Below are 18,771 nucleotides of genomic sequence, written 5' to 3' on the forward strand. Positions count from 1 at the left end.
ATTAAAAAGGTGGGGGGGGGGGGGGGGGGGTGTGATGACAGCAAGCAAATAAGTCAAAATAGTGAAATCAAATTGTAAAAGTCCCAGAAGTTGAAACAAAAAAGTACCTTTTTTTTTTTTTCCTTCCCTTTGTTTCGTATGTGATAGCAGTTCAGCTGCCTCAATACTGCTGTGTAAAAGCTGAGTTGGGTATATACCATGTTGTGTTTCCAGCACGATCCTGGACTGGATGCAAGGTTAGCAAACTCACGCCGATGGCCACGTGCCATCTGAGCAGTCCTGCAGTGTGAGACTTCGTGCTTCTGAGGGTTAATTCTCTGCTTCCTTCAGAGGCTGTGAGGAGGCCAGCCGGACCGTTTTCTCATCTGCCAAACTCGTGCCGGGAGCTGGAGCCAAGCTCAGAGTCAACAGCTCTTATTTTTAGAACAAGCCAGCCTGTGGTGTACCGTGCACTGCTCCGGCGAGCCCAGGGGACGCCAGCCTGAACCTCCCGGTCACCCCCACCCAAAGCAAAGGGGCAAGCACCGTGCACCAAGCTGCAGCCTATGGATGGTAAAGAAGAAGCTGCCGCCGACGCCGTACTGGAGGTGGGCCCGAGGTGTTTCCCTGTGAGCAGACGCTTGCTTGCTGCTCACAGCAGCTATTTCCAGGCCATGTTCTACGGGAGTGCCAGGGAGAGCTCCCAGCACCACATTACGTTAAAGGGGGTGGACGTGGAAGCCTTCCAGCTTCTGCTCGAGTTTGCCCAGACGACCCGGGTGCCCCTGAGTTGCCAGAACGTGACGAGGGTGCTGGAAGCGGCCGACTTCTTTCAGTTCCAGCAGGTGAAGAGGCGGTGCGGGGCCTTCCTGGAGCGGGAGCTCCATGTCTCCAACTGCCTGGGGATGATGGCCTACGCCCGCCAGTTTGCTTGCCCGGAGCTCTACGCGGCGGCCTCCGGCGTGGCCTTCACTCACCTGGCGGAGCTGATGTGCCAGGAGGAGGGAGACCTCTATCAGCTACCCAGAGATCTGCTGCTGGAGTTGCTTCAGAGCGATGACCTCTACGTCCCTCGCGAGGACCTGGTCTTCGAGGCGGCCATGAAGTGGCTCATGCAGGATGCCGGCAGGGAGGAGCACTTCGCCGACCTGCTGGGGCAGGTCAGAGTGGCCTTCCTGAGCCTCGCCTTCCTGGACGCGCTGCTGAAGCGCAGCAGGCGAGCCGAAGGGCCCGACGCCTTTGCCCGCCTTCTGAGGAAGCTGGACAGCTGCCCTCCCCCCAGTTGGCGTGACGCGGAGCTGGCCGCTCCCGCCAGCCGCAGCTACGAGATCCTCTATGTCCTAGGAGGGCAGCACGAGAAGGAGCAGCAGGACCTCTTTCTGTTCCAGCCGAAGATGGGTATCTGGCGGCCCTGTGCCCCGCTGCTGCGCAAGAACTTCACCCAGTACGGGGTGGCAGCCGTAGGTAACTGCAAAATGTATGTTCTGCCTCCAGAGACTAAATGCTGCTTTCCTGAGAGGGAGGCAGGGGGTTAGCACCACCTGGCAAAAGAGTGACATAATTCAAATGTGCTTGAAATAAATACAGAGGTGGTAAGGAAGGCGTTGACAGAGATCTAAGTTAGGCCAAGAGTGCCTTAGCTGCCTACAGCTGCTCTCGTGTGGAGGGTGGGGAGATGATTCGTGTTCGGTAATCTCCTTGCAAAATACGATATTGATTTTACTATGAGATTTGTTTATTTTGTGTGTGTAAATTTAGTGTCAGTCTTGGAACGTCCCAGCTTTGCTTGGTTTGTTTTTGTGTCTACTCGTGACCACGTACATTTTCGGCAGCAAAGATTTTATCACTACACCCTCCCCCCCCCCCCCCCAGCTCCCAAGATGGCTAAAATATAATCTACTGTAATATTTAGGGAGTAACAGGTAGGAGCAGAGCCTCATAAGAAATTGCCATAACTGCATCAGACCAAGGGTCCCTCAAGCCCAGCTTCCTACTTCCAACAGTGGCCAATCTAAGTCACAAGAACCTGGCAAGTCCCCAAACACTAGATAGATCTCGAGCTACTGCTATTCCTTACTGATTAATAATTTATGGATGTTTTTCTCTAGAAACGTATCCAAACCTTTTTTAAACCCAGTTACACTAACCGCCGTAACCACGTACTCTGGCAATGAATTCCAGAGCTGAACTATGCGCTGGGTGAGAGAGAATTTTCTTCAGTTTGTTTTAAATGTGCTACTTGCTAACTTCATGGAGTGCCCCCCTAGTCCTTTTATTATCTGAGCAAATAACTGATTTACATTAATTTGTTTAATCCTTTCATGATTTTATAGACCTCTATCATATCCCCCCCCCCCCCCCCCCCCCCCCCCCAATCATCTCTTCTCCAAACTAATCAGCCCTAACCTCTTCAGCCTTTCCTCATAGGGGAGCTGTTCCATTCCCCTTATCATTTTGGTTGCCCTTCTCTGTACCTTCTCCATCACAACTATATCTTTTTTGAGATGCGGCGACCAGAATTGTACACAGTATTCAAGATGTGGTCTCACCATGGAGCGATACAGAGGCATTATGACATTTTCCGTTTTATTCACCATTCCCTTCCTAATAATTCCTAACATTCAGTTTGCTTTTTTGACTGCTGCAGCACACTGAACCGACGATTTCAATGTATTATTTACTGTGATGCCTAGATCTCTTTCTTGGGTGGTAACTCCTAAGATAGAACCTAACATCGTGTAACTACAGCAAGGGTTATTTTTCCCCTATATGCATCACCTTACACTTGTTCACGTTAAATATAATCTGCATTTTGGAAACCCAATCTTCCATTCTCACAAGGTCCTCCTGCAATTTAAGTTCTTGGAGGAGAAGTCCATTACCTGCTATTAAGTTCACTTAGGGGTAGATTTTCAGACGAGCGCGAATAGCCTACTTTTGTTTGCGCTCCAGGCGCAAACAAAAGTACGCTGGATTTTAGTAGATACGCGCGTAGTCGCGCGTATCGGCTAAAATCCTGGATCGGCGCGCGCAAGGCTATCGATTTCGTATAGCCTGCGCGCGCCGAGCCGCGCAGCCTACCCCCGTTCCCTCCTAGGCCGCTCCGAAATCGGAGCGGCCTAGAAGGGAACTTTCCTTTGCCCTCCCCTCACCTTCCCCTCCCTTCCCCTACCTAACCCACCCGCCCGGCCCTGTCTAAACCCCCATCCTACCTTTGTCGGGGGATTTACGCCTCCCGGAGGGAGGCGTAAATCCCCGCGCGCGAGCGGGACTCCTGCGCGCCGGGCCGCGACCTGGGGGCGGGTACGGAGGGCGCGGCCACGCCCCCGGGCCGTAGCCACGCCCCCGTACCCGCCCCCAAAACGCTGCCGACACGCCCCTGAAACGCCGCGACGACCGGGCCCGCCCCCGACACGCCCCCGACACGCCCCCCTCCGAGAACCCCGGGACTTACGCGAGTCCCGGGGCTCTGCGCGCGCCGGGAGGCCTATGTAAAATAGGCTTCCCGGCGCGCAGGGCCCTGCTCGCGTAAATCCGCCCGGTTTTGGGCGGATTTACGCGAGCAGGGCTCTGAAAATCCGCCCCTTAGAGAATAGTCACTGCCATTAGCAATGGTAACATGGAATAGACTTAGTGTTTGGGTACTTGCCAGGTTCTTATGGCCTGGATTGGCCACTGTTGGAAACAGGATGCTGGGCTTGATGGACCCTTGGTCTGACCCAGTATGGCATTTTCTTATGTTCTTATCAAAATCCACTTGAGATTTAACTACTCTGCTTAATTTTATGTCATCCGCAAATGTGATCACCTCACTGGTCGTTCCCCCCCCCCCCCCCCCCCCTTTCCAGATTAGCCCTATAGATGCTGCGATTGCCTGGCCTGCTCTGGCACTGCCATGTTGTACCCTGCTGTCACCCTTGTAATCCATGTTCTTCCAAAAAATCTAAAATGCAAGAATGCATTAGTGTATTATGTACCCATTAGAGTAAATATTCGGCAGCCTTTAGCCAGCTAACACTCAAAGTTATCAGGCTAAATGCTGACTTTTTAATATTTCCCCCACATATCCAGCTAAAGTTGAGCCGGATAACTTATTTGCATCTAAAATTTAGCTGGATTACATAGGGATCTCCTGGGGGCATTCCTGAGTGCAGTTAAATTAGCCAATTAACGCAGATAGTCGGAGATAGCCAGATAACGTATCTGGGGAACTGTGGCTGTGCTACAGAGTATAGGAAGATAGACTTATTTACTATCATTAATAGTTTATTTACTATCGTTAATAGTGTGGCTGAACCACTGAATATCCCTCCAAAGTTACCTAGATAAGTTTTATCCGGCTAACTTTACAATCTGACCAATGACTGAATATTACCCCCATTGTATTTATTATATTATTTTCTCATGAAAACCACTTTGTGTTGACCTTTATTCAAGGGAAGCAGTCGATAAATGTAACATAACATTTTTGATCAAATACGTGAACCCTAAGGTAACTGCCTCTGAATTAGTCTTTAGTTTTAGCTAACTAAAAGCAAGCAGGCATGGGATGATGGATCAGTGATGGCATATACATATCATGTAACCCACGTATAGCATGCCTTTCTTTACAGGCTTGGCCAGTGCTTTTTTTTTTTTCTAGAAAGAAAGGCTAAAGAAATGTAAGGGTTTTTCAGTTTGGAGAAGAGACAGCTGAAGGAAGATATGATAGAGGTCTAAAAAAATCACGAGTGGAATAGAATGGAAAAATGTGACTGTTATCCGGGAAACTGTTATCCGGGAAACTACAGACCGGTTAGCCTGACTTCAGTGCCAGGAAAAATAGTGGAAAGTGTTCTAAACATCAAAATCACAGAACATATAGAAAGACATGGTTTAATGGAACAAAGTCAGCATGGCTTTACCCAAGGCAAGTCCTGCCTCACAAATCTGCTTCACTTTTTTGAAGGAGTTAATAAACATGTGGATAAAGGTGAACCGGTAGATGTAGTGTACTTGGATTTTCAGAAGGCATTTGACAAAGTTCCTCATGAGAGGCTTCTAGGAAAAGTAAAAAGTCATGGGATAGGTGGCGATGTCCTTTCGTGGATTGCAAACTGGCTAAAAGACAGGAAACAGAGAGTAGGATTAAATGGGCAATTTTCTCAGTGGAAGGGAGTGGACAGTGGAGTGCCTCAGGGATCTGTATTGGGACCCTTACTGTTCAGTATATTTATAAATGATCTGGAAAGAAATACGACGAGTGAGATAATCAAATTTGCAGATGACACAAAATTGTTCAGAGTAGTTAAATCACGAGCAGATTGTGATAAATTGCAGGAAGACCTTGTGAGACTGGAAAATTGGGCATCCAAATGGCAGATGAAATTTAATGTGGATAAGTGCAAGGTGATGCATATAGGGAAAAATAACCCATGCTATAATTACACAATGTTGGGTTCCATATTAGGTGCTACAACCCAAGAAAGAGATCTAGGTGTCATAGTGGATAACACATTGAAATCGTCGGTTCAGTGTGCTGCGGCAGTCAAAAAAGCAAACAAAATGTTGGGAATTATTAGAAAAGGAATGATGAATAAAACGGAAAATGTCATAATGCCTCTGTATCGCTCCATGGTGAGATCGCACCTTGAATACTGTGTACAATTCTGGTCGCCGCATCTCAAAAAAGATATAATTGCGATGGAGAAGGTACAGAGAAGGGCAACCAAAATGATAAGGGGAATGGAACAACTCCCCTATGAGGAAAGACTAAAGAGGTTAGGACTTTTCAGCTTGGAGAAGAGACGGCTGAGGGGGGATATGATAGAGGTGTTTAAAATCATGAGAGGTCTAGAACGGGTAGATGTGAATCAGTTATTTACTCTTTCGGATAGTAGAAAGACTAGGGGACACTCCATGAAGTTAGCATGGGGCACATTTAAAATTAATCGGAGAAAGTTCTTTTTTACTCAACGCACAATTAAACTCTGGAATTTGTTGCCAGAGAATGTGGTTCGTGCAGTTAGTATAGCTGTGTTTAAAAAAGGATTGGATAAGTTCTTGGAGGAGAAGTCCATTACCTGCTATTAAGTTCACTCAGAGAATAGCCACTGTCATTAGCAATGGTTACATGGAATAGACTTAGTTTTTGGGTACTTGCCAGGTTCTTATGGCCTGGATTGGCCACTGTTGGAAACAGGATGCTGGGCTTGATGGACCCTTGGTCTGACCCAGTATGGCATGTTCTTATGTTCTTATGTTCTTATGATTAGAGGACAGTCCATGAAGTTAGTAAGTAGCACATTTAAAACAAATCGGAGAATATTCTTTTTCTCTCAATGCACAGTTAAGCTCTGGAATTCATTACCAGAAGATGTGGTAAAGGCAGTTAGTGTAGCTGGGTTAAAAAAAAAAAAAGTTTGGACAAATTCCTGGAGGAGAAGTCCATATAGTGTTATTAACCGGGTATACTTTGGGAAAACCACTACTGATCCCTGGCCATTGGCAGCATGGGATCGATCTGTGATAAGGGATCTTGCCAGGGACTTGTGGCCTGGATTGGTCCCTGTTGGAAACAGGTTACTGGGCTTGATGGATCCTTGGTCTGACCCATTATGGCATGTTCTTATGTAAAGGTGCTGGCACTGAGAGACAGAACCGTCCTTGGGGGTGGAGGGACAGAGGAAATCCATCCAGTGCCCTAGCCCCCGAGGTAGCCCAGGTTCCCTGCAACTGACTGCGGGGTTTAGTCACAGCGCGATCTTCCACTTGCCCCCCTGTGCATCCTTCTTCTCATGGGCAGCAGGCATAACAGAAAGAGCGGCACCTTTACCTGCTGCACCTGCTCTGCCACCCTCATAGCCTTGGGAGAAGCACCAGGGGAGGGGAGAGGCTGAAAGAGAGAGAGGCATCACTGATGCTTTTCGCAGATTTAGATTCAGGAAACTTTGGCACTACAAAATGTGTGTATGCATTGCCAAAGCAATACATAAAGTGGTTAAAGGGAGATAAAAGAACAAAAAATACAAATTAGTGCTAAGAACAGTAATTCAAATCAGTGGCATAACCAGGACTTATTTTTTGGGTGGGCACAAGGTTAACACGGGTGGGCTGTAGGCATGCAGGTCTGAGACCTACCAGTTGTATTCTTATTGCCATATTGTTTTGTGAAGAAACACAAACTCTTGCGAAGAAAGACGTCTAGAACCTTTCCATACAGTCACAGCGCTGACTCTCAGGATTCAAATAACAGCAACCTTATGAAAAAGCAGCAATGCAAATACTACACCAGGCCCTAGAACATTAATACACCACCTATGGGAATAACAGAACAAGCTGGACTACTACAGAGAAACTACACACTAGCAGAAATACCGCATTTCTGTCACACACACAGGCAAAACTGAGACTGACTCTTACCTAATATAGAAATAAGAGACTATAAATTAGAAACAGAAACATGCAGATAAATCCAAAATAAAAAGCCTGAGAAACTAAAATCTCTGAACTGAGGAATACTGAAGAAAGAGCAAAATACAAAAATATAAGAAATGCACATTCCCAAAGATGGCATATATAACATCACAAAATAATTTTTTTCTTTTTTACCTTTGTTGTCTGATCTTTGTATTTTTCTAATCAGTTGGTCCCAGTCTCTCTTTCTCATTTTTCCTTTGTCGCTCATTTCCTAATTCCTTTTCAGTGTCTTTCTTCTACTACTGTCTTAAAGCTGCTCTCTAAATTGGGTGGAGAGGAATTAGGGCTGGAGGGTACTGGAAGCCAATAGTAACAGGTGGGAGAGAGAAAAAGGGAAAAAAAAAATGGATAAAGTACGTAGCTTGCTGGGCAGACTTGATGGGCCATTTGGTCTTCTTCTGCCGTCATTTCTATGTTTCTATGTCTTCTCCCCTCCCCCCACACACGCTTTATCTCACAGACTCCCTCACACACTCAAGCTCTCACTCTTATAAGCTCTCCCCCCACACACACACAAGCTCACATTCTCTACAGACACACACACAAGCTCTCACTTTCTCATCCCTCCCCAGGCTCTCATTCTTATGCACACATAATCACACAACCAGGCACACATTCTCACCCACAAACCAATGCTCCTATTCTCACCCACACATACACACATTCGAGCTTCCGTTCTCACCCCCACACGCCCGCACACATTCGAGCTCCCGTTCTCACCCCCACATGCACGCACACCCCCACACGAGCTCCCTTTCAGCAGAGCCTCGCACACTGCTTCTCCATCCTTCTCATTGGCTCAAGGCCCAGCAAGGCTTCTCTTTGCTCCTTTGCCCTGCGGCTCTCGGGAGGGAGTTTGCTGCCTTTCTGTCTCCGCATGGACTCATCTGATGCTTTGAACGGTCTCCTCGTCAGGACAGGAGGGCTCATACACGGTTTCTCGCCTCTCTCCTATCTGTCTCTTATTAGGGGTGAGCTTGGGAAAAATTGTATCTGGGTTGTTGCATTCATTTTGCTTTTTTATTTTCCTCCTGTTTTAAAAATTTGTTTCCATTTGTTTTGCTACTTTACACTCAGAATTTCAGTTTTATGCACATAAAGTCATACTTTATGGTAAAAAGAGTAACGCATCTATAGCAAACGGAGCAAAGAAATGACCTCACATCCGTGTCTCTTGCATAATGTAGTGCTGACAGTAATAAAGGAGCCAAATGGTCCATCCAGTCTGCTCAGTATGCTTCTTTATTTGGCTCTCATCAGGGAGCCATCACAATTATCTTTTTTTTTGCCTCTCTCCATAGACGCTCATCAGGAAATCATCATGCACTGCCTTTCTCATTACCTCTTTTCATCTAGCACTCATCAGGAATTCATCATGCACTGCCTCCCTCTCTCCCATCCAGCTCTCATCAGAAAGCCATCTTACACAGCTTCTCTTTACTCCTTCCCTTCCATTGCACATCAGGGAGCCTCATGAATAGAGTGGCATATTGGTGTTTTATTTAGTGGTTTAAAGGTTACGGACATTGGGTGGGGTGTAACTAGTATGCTCTGTCTCTGCATGTGCAAGCACTGGAGATGTGTTTTTTTTCTTTCTTGCCTGGTGCACTGGTTTAAAGAAAGCCATGCCCAGAGCTGTCTATTGTGGATCACTGGCAGGCACAGCTGTGAGCAGCCCCGACTTCTGTTGTAATATTTTCTTCCTCTCATTTTGCCCCAGGGAATTTAGTGTTTGTGACTGGAGGCTACTTCCGGGGCGAGTTTGTGTGGTACAGTGTGGACTGGGTGATGATCTACGACTGCTGTGAGAACCGCTGGCTGGAAGGTCCTGCCATGAAGCAGTCTCGGAGCTGTCACTGCGCTGTGGGAGCTGGGCTGCACCTCTATGTGCTGGGCGGGAGCACGGACGACGGCGTGATCCCAGATGTGGAGCGACTGGCGCTGGCGGACTCGTGCTGGGAGAGCACGAGTCCCATGGTGCAGGCTGTGGAGAGGGCAGCGGCCAGCAGTCTTGGCAGCAAGCTTTACGTGGTCTGTGGCCGGGATGAGAATGGAGACGTGTACAGCGGCGTGCAGAGACTGGACATGGAGACTGACATCTGGGATGTGATCTCATTCTCCCCCCTCCCCAGGTGAGTGTTCTCTTCTAACACACACACACACACACACACTCTTCCCCAGGAGAGATCACTCTTCCCTCTCCCTAGGTTAAGTGAATCTTCTCCTCCCTAGCTGAGTGATATAATTTTCTCCCCTTATGTGATTGTCGCTATTGGATTCCCTGGACAGTGTTCTTCATCTGTGCATTGACTTGGCACCATGAGAAAATCATTTATCTTAAAACCTGCTAGCCATCTCCAAGTGTTTGATCAAGCATTACAGAACTAACTTCAAAGAAATCAATGTGAACTGGGGTTTTTTTAACTCACTATTATTTATTAAACTTTATATACCACCTGTAAGAAACATAGAAATGATGGCAGAAAAAGACCAATCGGCCCATCCAGTCTGCCCAGCAAACTCCCACACTTATTTTCCCATAATTATCTGTTTCACCGACCACCAAGTGAAGAAACTCACCCAAAGATGAGATTTGTGCAGTGTTCTCTCAACCTAGCTTGATGGACTCGCTCCCTGGGTAACATCAAGCTAGGTTGAGAGAACATTACACAAATCTCATCTTTATGTGAGTTTCCTCACTCCAAAGATCATCAAATCCTCACAAGAGAGCGCTGTTCTGTTCGTACATTTCATTTTGAATGTCAAAGTGGCCCCTAACCCCTACACTAATACCTAAACCTCATCTCAAGTTACTAGGTGGGACTCCCATAGAAATATAAATACCTAACTAGGATGAAGGCATTATGGTTAGGTATTCTCTCTCTCTCTCTCTCTCTCTCAGCATCTGCACAAACTCCTCCTTTTTTCTGATTTGCATCGCACCATGAATTATGGGATTTTCGCATGCGTTAAAGGGGCTTAACGCATGCAAATACGCCTTATAGCAATTTGATTAATGACCCTGTTAGATTGTAAGCTCTCTGGGGGATAGGGAAATTTCTACAGTCCCTGAATGTAATCCACTTTGAAGCGCTGAAAAAAGTGCGAAAAGTGGAATATAAATCTAAAAAAATAATAATAATAATAATTGGTTTAGGGTAGTAACTGTGGTGATAAGCAAGCTACCCCCACGCTTATTTATTTACCCAGATTGTGAAGTTCAGTCCTTGTTGGTGGTTGTCTGAATGCAAATCCTCTTTTCCACATTTCCCCCTGCCGTCGAAGCAGAGAGCAATGCTCGATATGCATTCAAAGTGATGTCCTGAATGACGATTGCTAGAGAGGCAGGGAAGATATTAAAAAGGAGATAATGTTGATCCTTGTCAAACACTGTATGAGAGAGGTAAAAGATCGGACAGCACATGATCCCAGCCAGCTTGAAATGAGCCTGCAGATAAATATGTGTAACCGGCTCAGAGCTGCATTGGCAAAGCCAGAAATAATTCTACTGCCTCTCTCACCTTATCACTCTACCACATCATCCCTACCAAACACGCCCTGCCCTCTCCCCTCTTCCTCTTCACACTACCATGGTCATTTAATCTGTAATGTCATGTTTTGCTCATTCTGGGGCCAATGCAAAACAGAGCACTCAGCCGAGCACACTGTTTAACCCATGGTTGGATGCGCATCCAAAACGCGTGTCTAACCCCCGGAGAAACTAATAATGCTCATTACATGCAAATGCATGTTAATGAGGCTATTAGTTACTCACCTCTGATCTAAAAAAAAAAAAAAATGTACGCCTGACCCACACATTTTTACGCTCAGAAATTAACGCCTGCGATATTAAGTCGGAGGAACCAAAACGTTTAAATGGTTGAAAAAAAATTGTTTTTTTTTAATATAGTGCCGGGGGTCAGGTTAGGGAAACAGAGATAACTAAGTTAACCAGCGTCCATTTTCCTAACCCGTGCACAGCCACTTCTCCTGGGTGCCCGCTGCCAAGGAGAGGCGCTAGGGATGCGCCACTGTCCCTAGCGCCTCCTTGGCAGCGTGACCCCCCCCCCCCTCATTTAAATATTGCATCGCGCGCTCAGGAGAGGTGCCTGGGCGCGCGTTAGGAAAGCGGGCACCCCCACCCCGAGGCGCCTGTTTTCCGGGCTCATTTATTGCGTCGGCCCCTCTGTTTGGAGCAAAGGAAAGACGTGTTAATTCTCTAAAGCTAGTCAGGAAATGTATTGTTAGTCCAATAAAAAGGCATCGCTTGAGAGTTATTTGCTTTCTATCAATTGAAAAGAATGCCGCTGCTTCCAAGTAGTATTCTAGTACAGTTACCTTTCGTCTTTTGCTTGTATCACTGGAGATCGATTAGCTTAATGAGATATTTTGGCTGGTCAATTAAATTCTTGAGCCATGAATGGAGCATAACATAAATGAAAAAAAGACTCAGGCAGCTGATGTGGGAGAATACCTGGAGGCAATAGAAACAGATGCGTTCTATCTCGGGCATGATGTGCCATGTAATAACTGACTTATTGCCTTCTCTTTGAGCTCAGGTATGACCTTTGCGCCACCTTCCTGAACGGGGCTCTCTACACCATCGGCGGGCAGGCTTTCCGCCTGGACGTGGACACCGATGAGTGGACGCTGCTGGAAGAAGAGTGCCTGAGGCGTAAGTTCTTCCTGGGCTGCAGCACGGTGAACGGGCGCATCTACCTCCTGGGCGAGCGGCGGGGGAGCGTGGCCATGGCCATTCCCAGCGTGCTGCTGTACGACCCCTACGTGGATCTGTGTCACGTGGTCGAGGAGTCCGTGCCGTGCCAGCTCCCCATCCGCGGGTGTGCGACTGTCCGACGCTTTGATGTGTGATCAAGCCTGCAGCGACATTAACCGCTGAAAGGGACTGAGGTTTATGGGGGCAGCTAGAAGGCATAGGTTGAATTGCCGGTGGCATCAGAAGAGAAGTAATCTGTCACCCAGTGAGGCCAGAACATAGTGTTGGAAGCAGATGATGACAGAACAAGATCATTCAGTCTGCTCGGCTATTCTAGTCCACATTTCTAAGAGTATAGCCCATAGAGTTCAATTGCTTGTAGGGTATCCGATTTTATTGTCTTCCTCTTTGGTTCTCCACCATTCCTCGCAGATGACTCTCTTGCTTGGTGAGACCATACATGATAGGTTTCTGTTTCTCAATGGCACTGGAATAGGAAGGTTCTGCGTACAGGTTACAAAGAATAGGCACTCTGTTAATTTAAAGAAACTGTGCGCAGAGACGAATCTTCCAATAATCTGTAAACGGTGTGAATTTTGAAAGATTCCCCATCTCTAAATTCGTAATTTACCTTTTTGTAGGTGAGTCAGGGGAGTTGACCTTGCGCTGGAAAGCTGAGTTGGTCAGAAGGAAAACTCCTATGATCTTGACCTGCCTCACAAGCTTTGTCCTTACCATTGTTACACTGGGATACTGCTACCCTGCGGAACAGTCGGTGGCCAATCACATGGAAGAGATTGTTCTTGCCATTTTAGAATTCAAAGTAATGTTCATTATTGGCATTAGCCAATCAGAAAAGAGTTTTAACAGTGCTTGATGACATCACACTGCTACTGGACTTCCCTACTCCTTATGCACATCGGCAGTGTATTTAGGAAACTTTGTTTTTAGTTTTTAATGTATTTTTCCAGGGAATTAATTTTATTATAACAACAAAAATGGGAGAAATCAGTGGGGGAAAAAAAGAATTCATTTTCCCGAAGTAAATATCAGTTGGTTGTGTAATAAACACTGATAAATCCTCTGGAAAAATGCAATCAAAACTGAAAATGAGGATGCCGGCGTGTATTGCAATATTATGGGGTTTCTCTGTGATTACAAGATAACTCCATGCCACCCACTACAGGCTAAGCCAGTCCTGGTTTTATCCCTACTGCATTCATGGAAAGGTAGTTCCGATTTCCCTGCAGCTGGGTTATCTCTCTGTGCAGGAAGTGGGGTAAAACCAGCACTGAGGTCTCTCAGCTTAGATGATCGGGAGTTTTCTGGGAGTTGTTTCTCCAGTGCAGTTTCTGTGGCCCGGAGTAGTTCGGAGAATGGCTTTCTGCACTTTTAAAACGACTAAAAATATAACCCCCAAATTCTCCGTCTTCTCCCGGCTGGTGCTGTAGCATACCCTGTCTCACCAGGCAAACAGCAGTCAGGCTCTTCCCTCCCCAGAGCCAACTGTGACGTGTGGAAGAGGAGCCACTTGGGATACTTTAAAACACAAATACACAAAAATTATTTATTTAAAGGTACCTTTTGTGAATGCATTGTGGAGATCTTTTCTTTGTCTTCTCGTAAGAAAAAAGGAGATTGTTTGCATAGGATAAAAAAAAATATAAAGAGACATTTTATGGTAAAAAAAAATGTATATATATACACCTTGTTTAGTGCAAAAAAAGAGTCAAAAAGCAAATTTAGGAAATCTGGCACTGTAGCTTACAGACTTTAACAGTTCTGGCTGCTAGGCAGCCTCTCTGCCAGCAGAGGTCCTCAGAGTCCTGCTTTCTCCTGCTCTAGCTACCTCTTCAAAAGCCCCGTGACTCAGTAAGGCCTGCCCTATTTAGCCCTGCCTCTCTCATAATTTGTGGCCTCTTCATCAAGTCATCTTGGCTCCTTGCATTGGCCCACTTTGCCTTGCTTCTATGTGCCCCCTGGGGCCTTCTTGTTTCACATTGCCCTCTCCCCACTTATCTCCACCCTCTCAAACTAGATATGTCCGCCTGTATGTAAAGCATTGTCTCTACATCCTGTAATGCCTCTCGGATCCCGAAATTTGTGAAATTTACAGTTTATTTATCCCGTCCACACATTGTACACGCCATTGGATTTTGCGTTCCTTCTTCCCATCTTAGATGTTGGGATACACATTATGTATATAAGTTTGCGTTATCGCCTTCAATCTTTGTTCTCTTTCCTACGTGCGCCCCCTTCTGCGCATCCTAGTTCTTTCTTACCCTGTTTTTTGTAACTGCTCCCTTCCTTCTTTGTTCTCCCCCTGTTACATGTAAACCGGCATATCATCTCCGATGATGGTCGGTCAAGAAAAATCGCAAGTAAATAAATAAATAAATAGTTTCTTTGGCCATCCTTCCTTGCCTTGTGGCCTCCTTTGCCTTCCTGTCTTGTCCTGTGGCCCCCTCTGTTGTGAACCTCGGCCGCGAGTTCCCCCCCCCTTACCTGCTGCACCCCTGCGTGGATCCTTGCGGCATGCTCCGGGCCGCGGCTGGGCATTCCCGCGGCGTTCTCCCCACGAGGGAGACGCCGTCGGCTTCCTCCTCCAGATCCTGCCCCTTGGGCACGCGCGCGCAATGGACCAGGATTTAAAGGGGCCACGGCAGGAAACCTCGGCCCGGACCGCGAAGATGACGTCGGATGCCCAGGGTATTTAAACCCAGCCTGGATCTCTGTTCACTGCCTTGGCAACTGGTCGACTCGCTGAGTGTCTAGTTGCTGTTCCTACGTTCTTCAGTTCCTGTGTTCTTCAGTTCCTGTGTTCCTGTTCCTGCGTCCTCTGTGCTCCTGCCCTGCTCCGCTCCCGAGTTCCTGGTCCTGCTCCTGTTCGTCTTCGACTTGGCTTCTGGTACTTCTTCGTCCGCTGCCCGTCCTGACCCTTGGCTCGTCCATCTCTAGGGATGTGAATCGTTTTTTGACAATTTAAAATATCGTACGATATTTTTTAAATCGTCATTAATCGTTAAAGAGTGCGATACAATAGAAATTCCAACGATTTATCGTGAAAAAATCGTTAATCGGGTTAGTGCACACTAACGGGAGTTAGGACACAACCTAAAAACCCACCCGACCCTTTAAAACCGCTCCCTTAGCCTCCACCACCCTCCCGACCCCCCCAAAAAATGTTTTAAAATTACCTGGTGGTCCAGCGGGCCCCGGGAGCAACCTCCCGCTCTCGGGCCGTCGGCTGCCACTAATAAAAATGGTGCTGATGGCCCTTTGCCCTTACCATGTGACAGGGTAACCGTGCTATTGGCCGGCCCCTGTCACATGGTAGGAGCACTGGACGGCCAGCACCATCTTTATAAATGGCGCGGGCCATCCAGTGGACGGCCGATGCCATCTGGGCCATCCAGTGGACGGCCGATGCCATACTGGGTCAGACCAAGGGTCCATCAAGCCCAGCATCCTGTTTCCAACAGAGGCCAATCCAGGCCATAGGAACCTGGCAAGTACCCAAAAACTAAGTCTATTCCATGTAACCATTGCTAATGGCAGTGGCTATTCTCTAAGTCAACTTAATTAATAGCAGGTAATGGACTTCTCCTCCAAGAACTTATCCAATCCTTTTTTAAACACAGCTACAGTAACTGCGCTAACCACATCCTCTGGCAACAATTACAGACCCATCTCAAATTTACCTTTTGTGGCCAAACTAATTGAAAGAGTTGTTAATAAACAACTAAGTGAGCATCTTGAAAATAATGAGGTGCTGTATCCGTCCCAGCATGGGTTTCGAACATTACATAGCACCGAGTCATTACATCTATCCCTATCTGATACTGTGTTGAGAGCATTTGATAGAGGCCAAAATTATTTATTAGTGATGTTAGATCTTTCTGCCGCCTTCGATACTGTGGATCATAAAATCCTTCTTACAAGATTACAAGAAATAGGCATTCAAAATAATACTTTAAAATGGTTTTCTTCTTTTTTAGTTAATAGGACCTTTTCAGTAAAGAGTAAAGATAAGGTTTCAGCTAAAATAAAATTAGAAATTGGAGCCCCCCAGGGTTCTGCGCTCTCGGCTACCCTTTTTAATATTTATTTATTGCCCCTCTGCCATCTTTTAACGGGTCTTAATTTAATTTATTATGTCTATGCAGATGATATCCAGATTTTATTTCCAATTGAAGGGAGCCTAGAAGACATTTTTAAAACCGTTAAGATGTACTTGAATATTATTAGTCACTTATTAACCCAAATGAAATTAATTTTAAATTTAGAAAAATCAGCATTTATGGTTTTAGACAGAAAAAATGTATTTTCAGTACAAAAAAACTGTGGTGTTGGATGATGATACCTGTTTTAAATTAGCTGATGTGGCAAGAAACTTAGGATTAATTATAGATTTTGAATTAAATCTAAAGACCCATATCAAAAAGGAAGTTAATGAAGGCTTCATGAAATTGAGGATGCTTAAATGTTTGAAACCGTTAACTTTCCAGAGACAATTTTAGATATGTATTGCAGGTGATCCTATTTACAGGTACTGATCCATGTTGGGATTACCTAAATCATCAATTCACCCATTACAGATACTACAGAATGCTGCGGCACGGGTGTTGACAAACACTAAACTAAGAGAACATATCTCTCCTGTCCCACAAAGGTTACCTATTGACTTTAGAATAAAACATAAAATGCTGTGTATTATTCATAAAATTTTATACGGTGAAAGGACTGATTGGCTAAGTTCAGTTATAAGACTACATGTCCCCCAGCGTGAATTAAGATCTGCAAATAAAGGGCTGCTTACTGTTCCTACAGTAAAATCTGCACATCTTAGCGAGGTAAGAGACCGTGCAATTTCTATCGCTGGTCCAAAATTGTGGACCACCTTACCACCAGAGCTGAGACTACAGTCAAATCTGAAAATTTTCAAAAGGGAATTAAAACCTGGTGTTTCCGGCAAGCTTTTTCATGAGACCTGCAGAGGGTGCGGTATGATTCCTGGACAGCAAGTTAATAATTCGGATCTAACACTTTTATAGTTTTTATTCTGCCTAGTGGTTAGAGCAGTGGACTATGAACCAGGAGACCAGGGTTCAAGCCCTGCTGTCGCTCCTTGTGGCCTTGGGCAAGTCACTTTACCCTCCATTGCCTCGGGTACAAAAACTTAGATTGTAAGCCCTCTGGGGATAGAGAAATACCTACAGCACCTGAATGTAAACCGGTGTGATATCTCAATTGAGATCGAATGTCGGTATATAAAAAAAACCCAATAAATAAATAAATAAATATTAATGATGCGCTTTTAGTTATTTTTACCTTGTTTTATTTATATTGATTTAATGTAAGTTTTATTCTACACTGTGAAATTTAATTTGTTTTTTATATGTTTGTAAACCGTAGAGATAGAGACATAGTTCTCTCCACAACGGTATAGAAAAGCTATATAAATAAATAAATAAATTCCAGAGTTTAATTGTGCGCTGAGTGAAAAAGAACTTTTCTCCGATTAGTTTTAAATGTGGCCCATGCTAACTTCATGGAGTGTCCCCTAGTCTTTCTACTATCCGAAAGAGTAAATAACCGATTCACATCTACCCGTTCTAGACCTCTCATGATTTTGTAGACCTCTATCATATCCCCCCTCAGCCGTCTCTTCTCCAAGCTGAACAGCCCTAACCTCTTTAGTCTTTCCTCATAAGAGAGCTGTTCCATTCCCCTTATCATTTTGGTTGCCCTTCTCTGTACCTTCTCCATCGCAATTATATCTTTTTTGAGATGCGGCGACCAGAATTGTACACAGTATTCAAGGTGCGGTCTCACCATGGAGCGATACAGAGGCATTATGACATTTTCCGTTTTATTCACCATTCCCTTTCTAATAATTCCCATTTGCTTTTTTGACTGCCGCAGCACACTGCACCGACGATTTCAATGTGTTATCCACTATGACACCTAGATCTCTTTCTTGGGTTGTAGCACCTAATATGGAACCCAACATTGTGTAATTATAGCATGGGTTATTTTTCCCTATATGCATCACCTTGCACTTATCCACATTAAATTGCATCTGCCATTTGGATGCCCAATTTTCCAGTCTCACAAGGTCTTCCTGCAATTTATCACAATCTGCTTGTGATTTAACTACTCCGAACAATTTTGTGTCATCTGCAAATTTGATTATCTCACTCATCGTATTTCTTTCCAGATCATTTATAAATATATTGAAAAGTAAGGGTCCCAATTCAGATCCCTGAGGCACTCCAATCTCCACTCCCTTCCACTGAGAAAATTGTCCATTTAATCCTACTCTCTGTTTCCTGTCTTTTAGCCAGTTTGCAATCCACGAAAGGACATTGCCACCTATCCCATGACTTTTTACTTTTCCTAGAAGCCTCTCATGAGGAACTTTGTCAAACGCCTTCTGAAAATCCAAGTATACTATATCTACCGGTTCACCTTTATCCACATGTTTATTAACTCCTTCAAAAAAGTGAAGCAGATTTGTGAGGCAAGACTTGCCCTGGGTAAAGCCATGCTGACTTTGTTCCATTAAACCATGTCTTTCTATATGTTCTGTGATTTTGATGTTTAGAACACTTTCC

General features: G+C 45.5%; 1 protein-coding gene across 1 annotated transcript; it reads left to right on the forward strand.

The window, feature by feature from the left end:
• The first annotated feature begins 349 nt into the window (after window positions 1-349).
• On the forward strand, window positions 350-15,191 carry LOC115096339 (kelch-like protein 23). Its single transcript, XM_029610796.1, has 3 exons — window positions 350-1,443; window positions 9,158-9,569; window positions 11,997-15,191. The coding sequence occupies exons 1-3, from the start codon at window positions 546-548 to the stop codon at window positions 12,307-12,309; spliced, it is 1,623 nt and encodes a 540-aa protein (XP_029466656.1). The 5' UTR covers window positions 350-545; the 3' UTR covers window positions 12,310-15,191.
• Window positions 15,192-18,771: the final 3,580 nt, after the last annotated feature.

The sequence above is a fragment of the Rhinatrema bivittatum genome, chromosome 8 (genome assembly GCF_901001135.1).
Source record: "Rhinatrema bivittatum chromosome 8, aRhiBiv1.1, whole genome shotgun sequence".
Classification (NCBI taxonomy): Eukaryota; Metazoa; Chordata; class Amphibia; order Gymnophiona; family Rhinatrematidae; genus Rhinatrema; species Rhinatrema bivittatum.

Excerpts from the sequence above, each read along its gene's own strand:
- LOC115096339 (XM_029610796.1), top strand. The coding sequence starts at position 546 with ATGGATGGTAAAGAAGAAGCTGCCGCCGACGCCGTACTGGAGGTGGGC. Across the intron at positions 1,444-9,157 it reads GTACGGGGTGGCAGCCGTAG|GGAATTTAGTGTTTGTGACT; the intron begins GTAACTGCAAAA and ends ATTTTGCCCCAG. Across the intron at positions 9,570-11,996 it reads TCATTCTCCCCCCTCCCCAG|GTATGACCTTTGCGCCACCT; the intron begins GTGAGTGTTCTC and ends CTTTGAGCTCAG.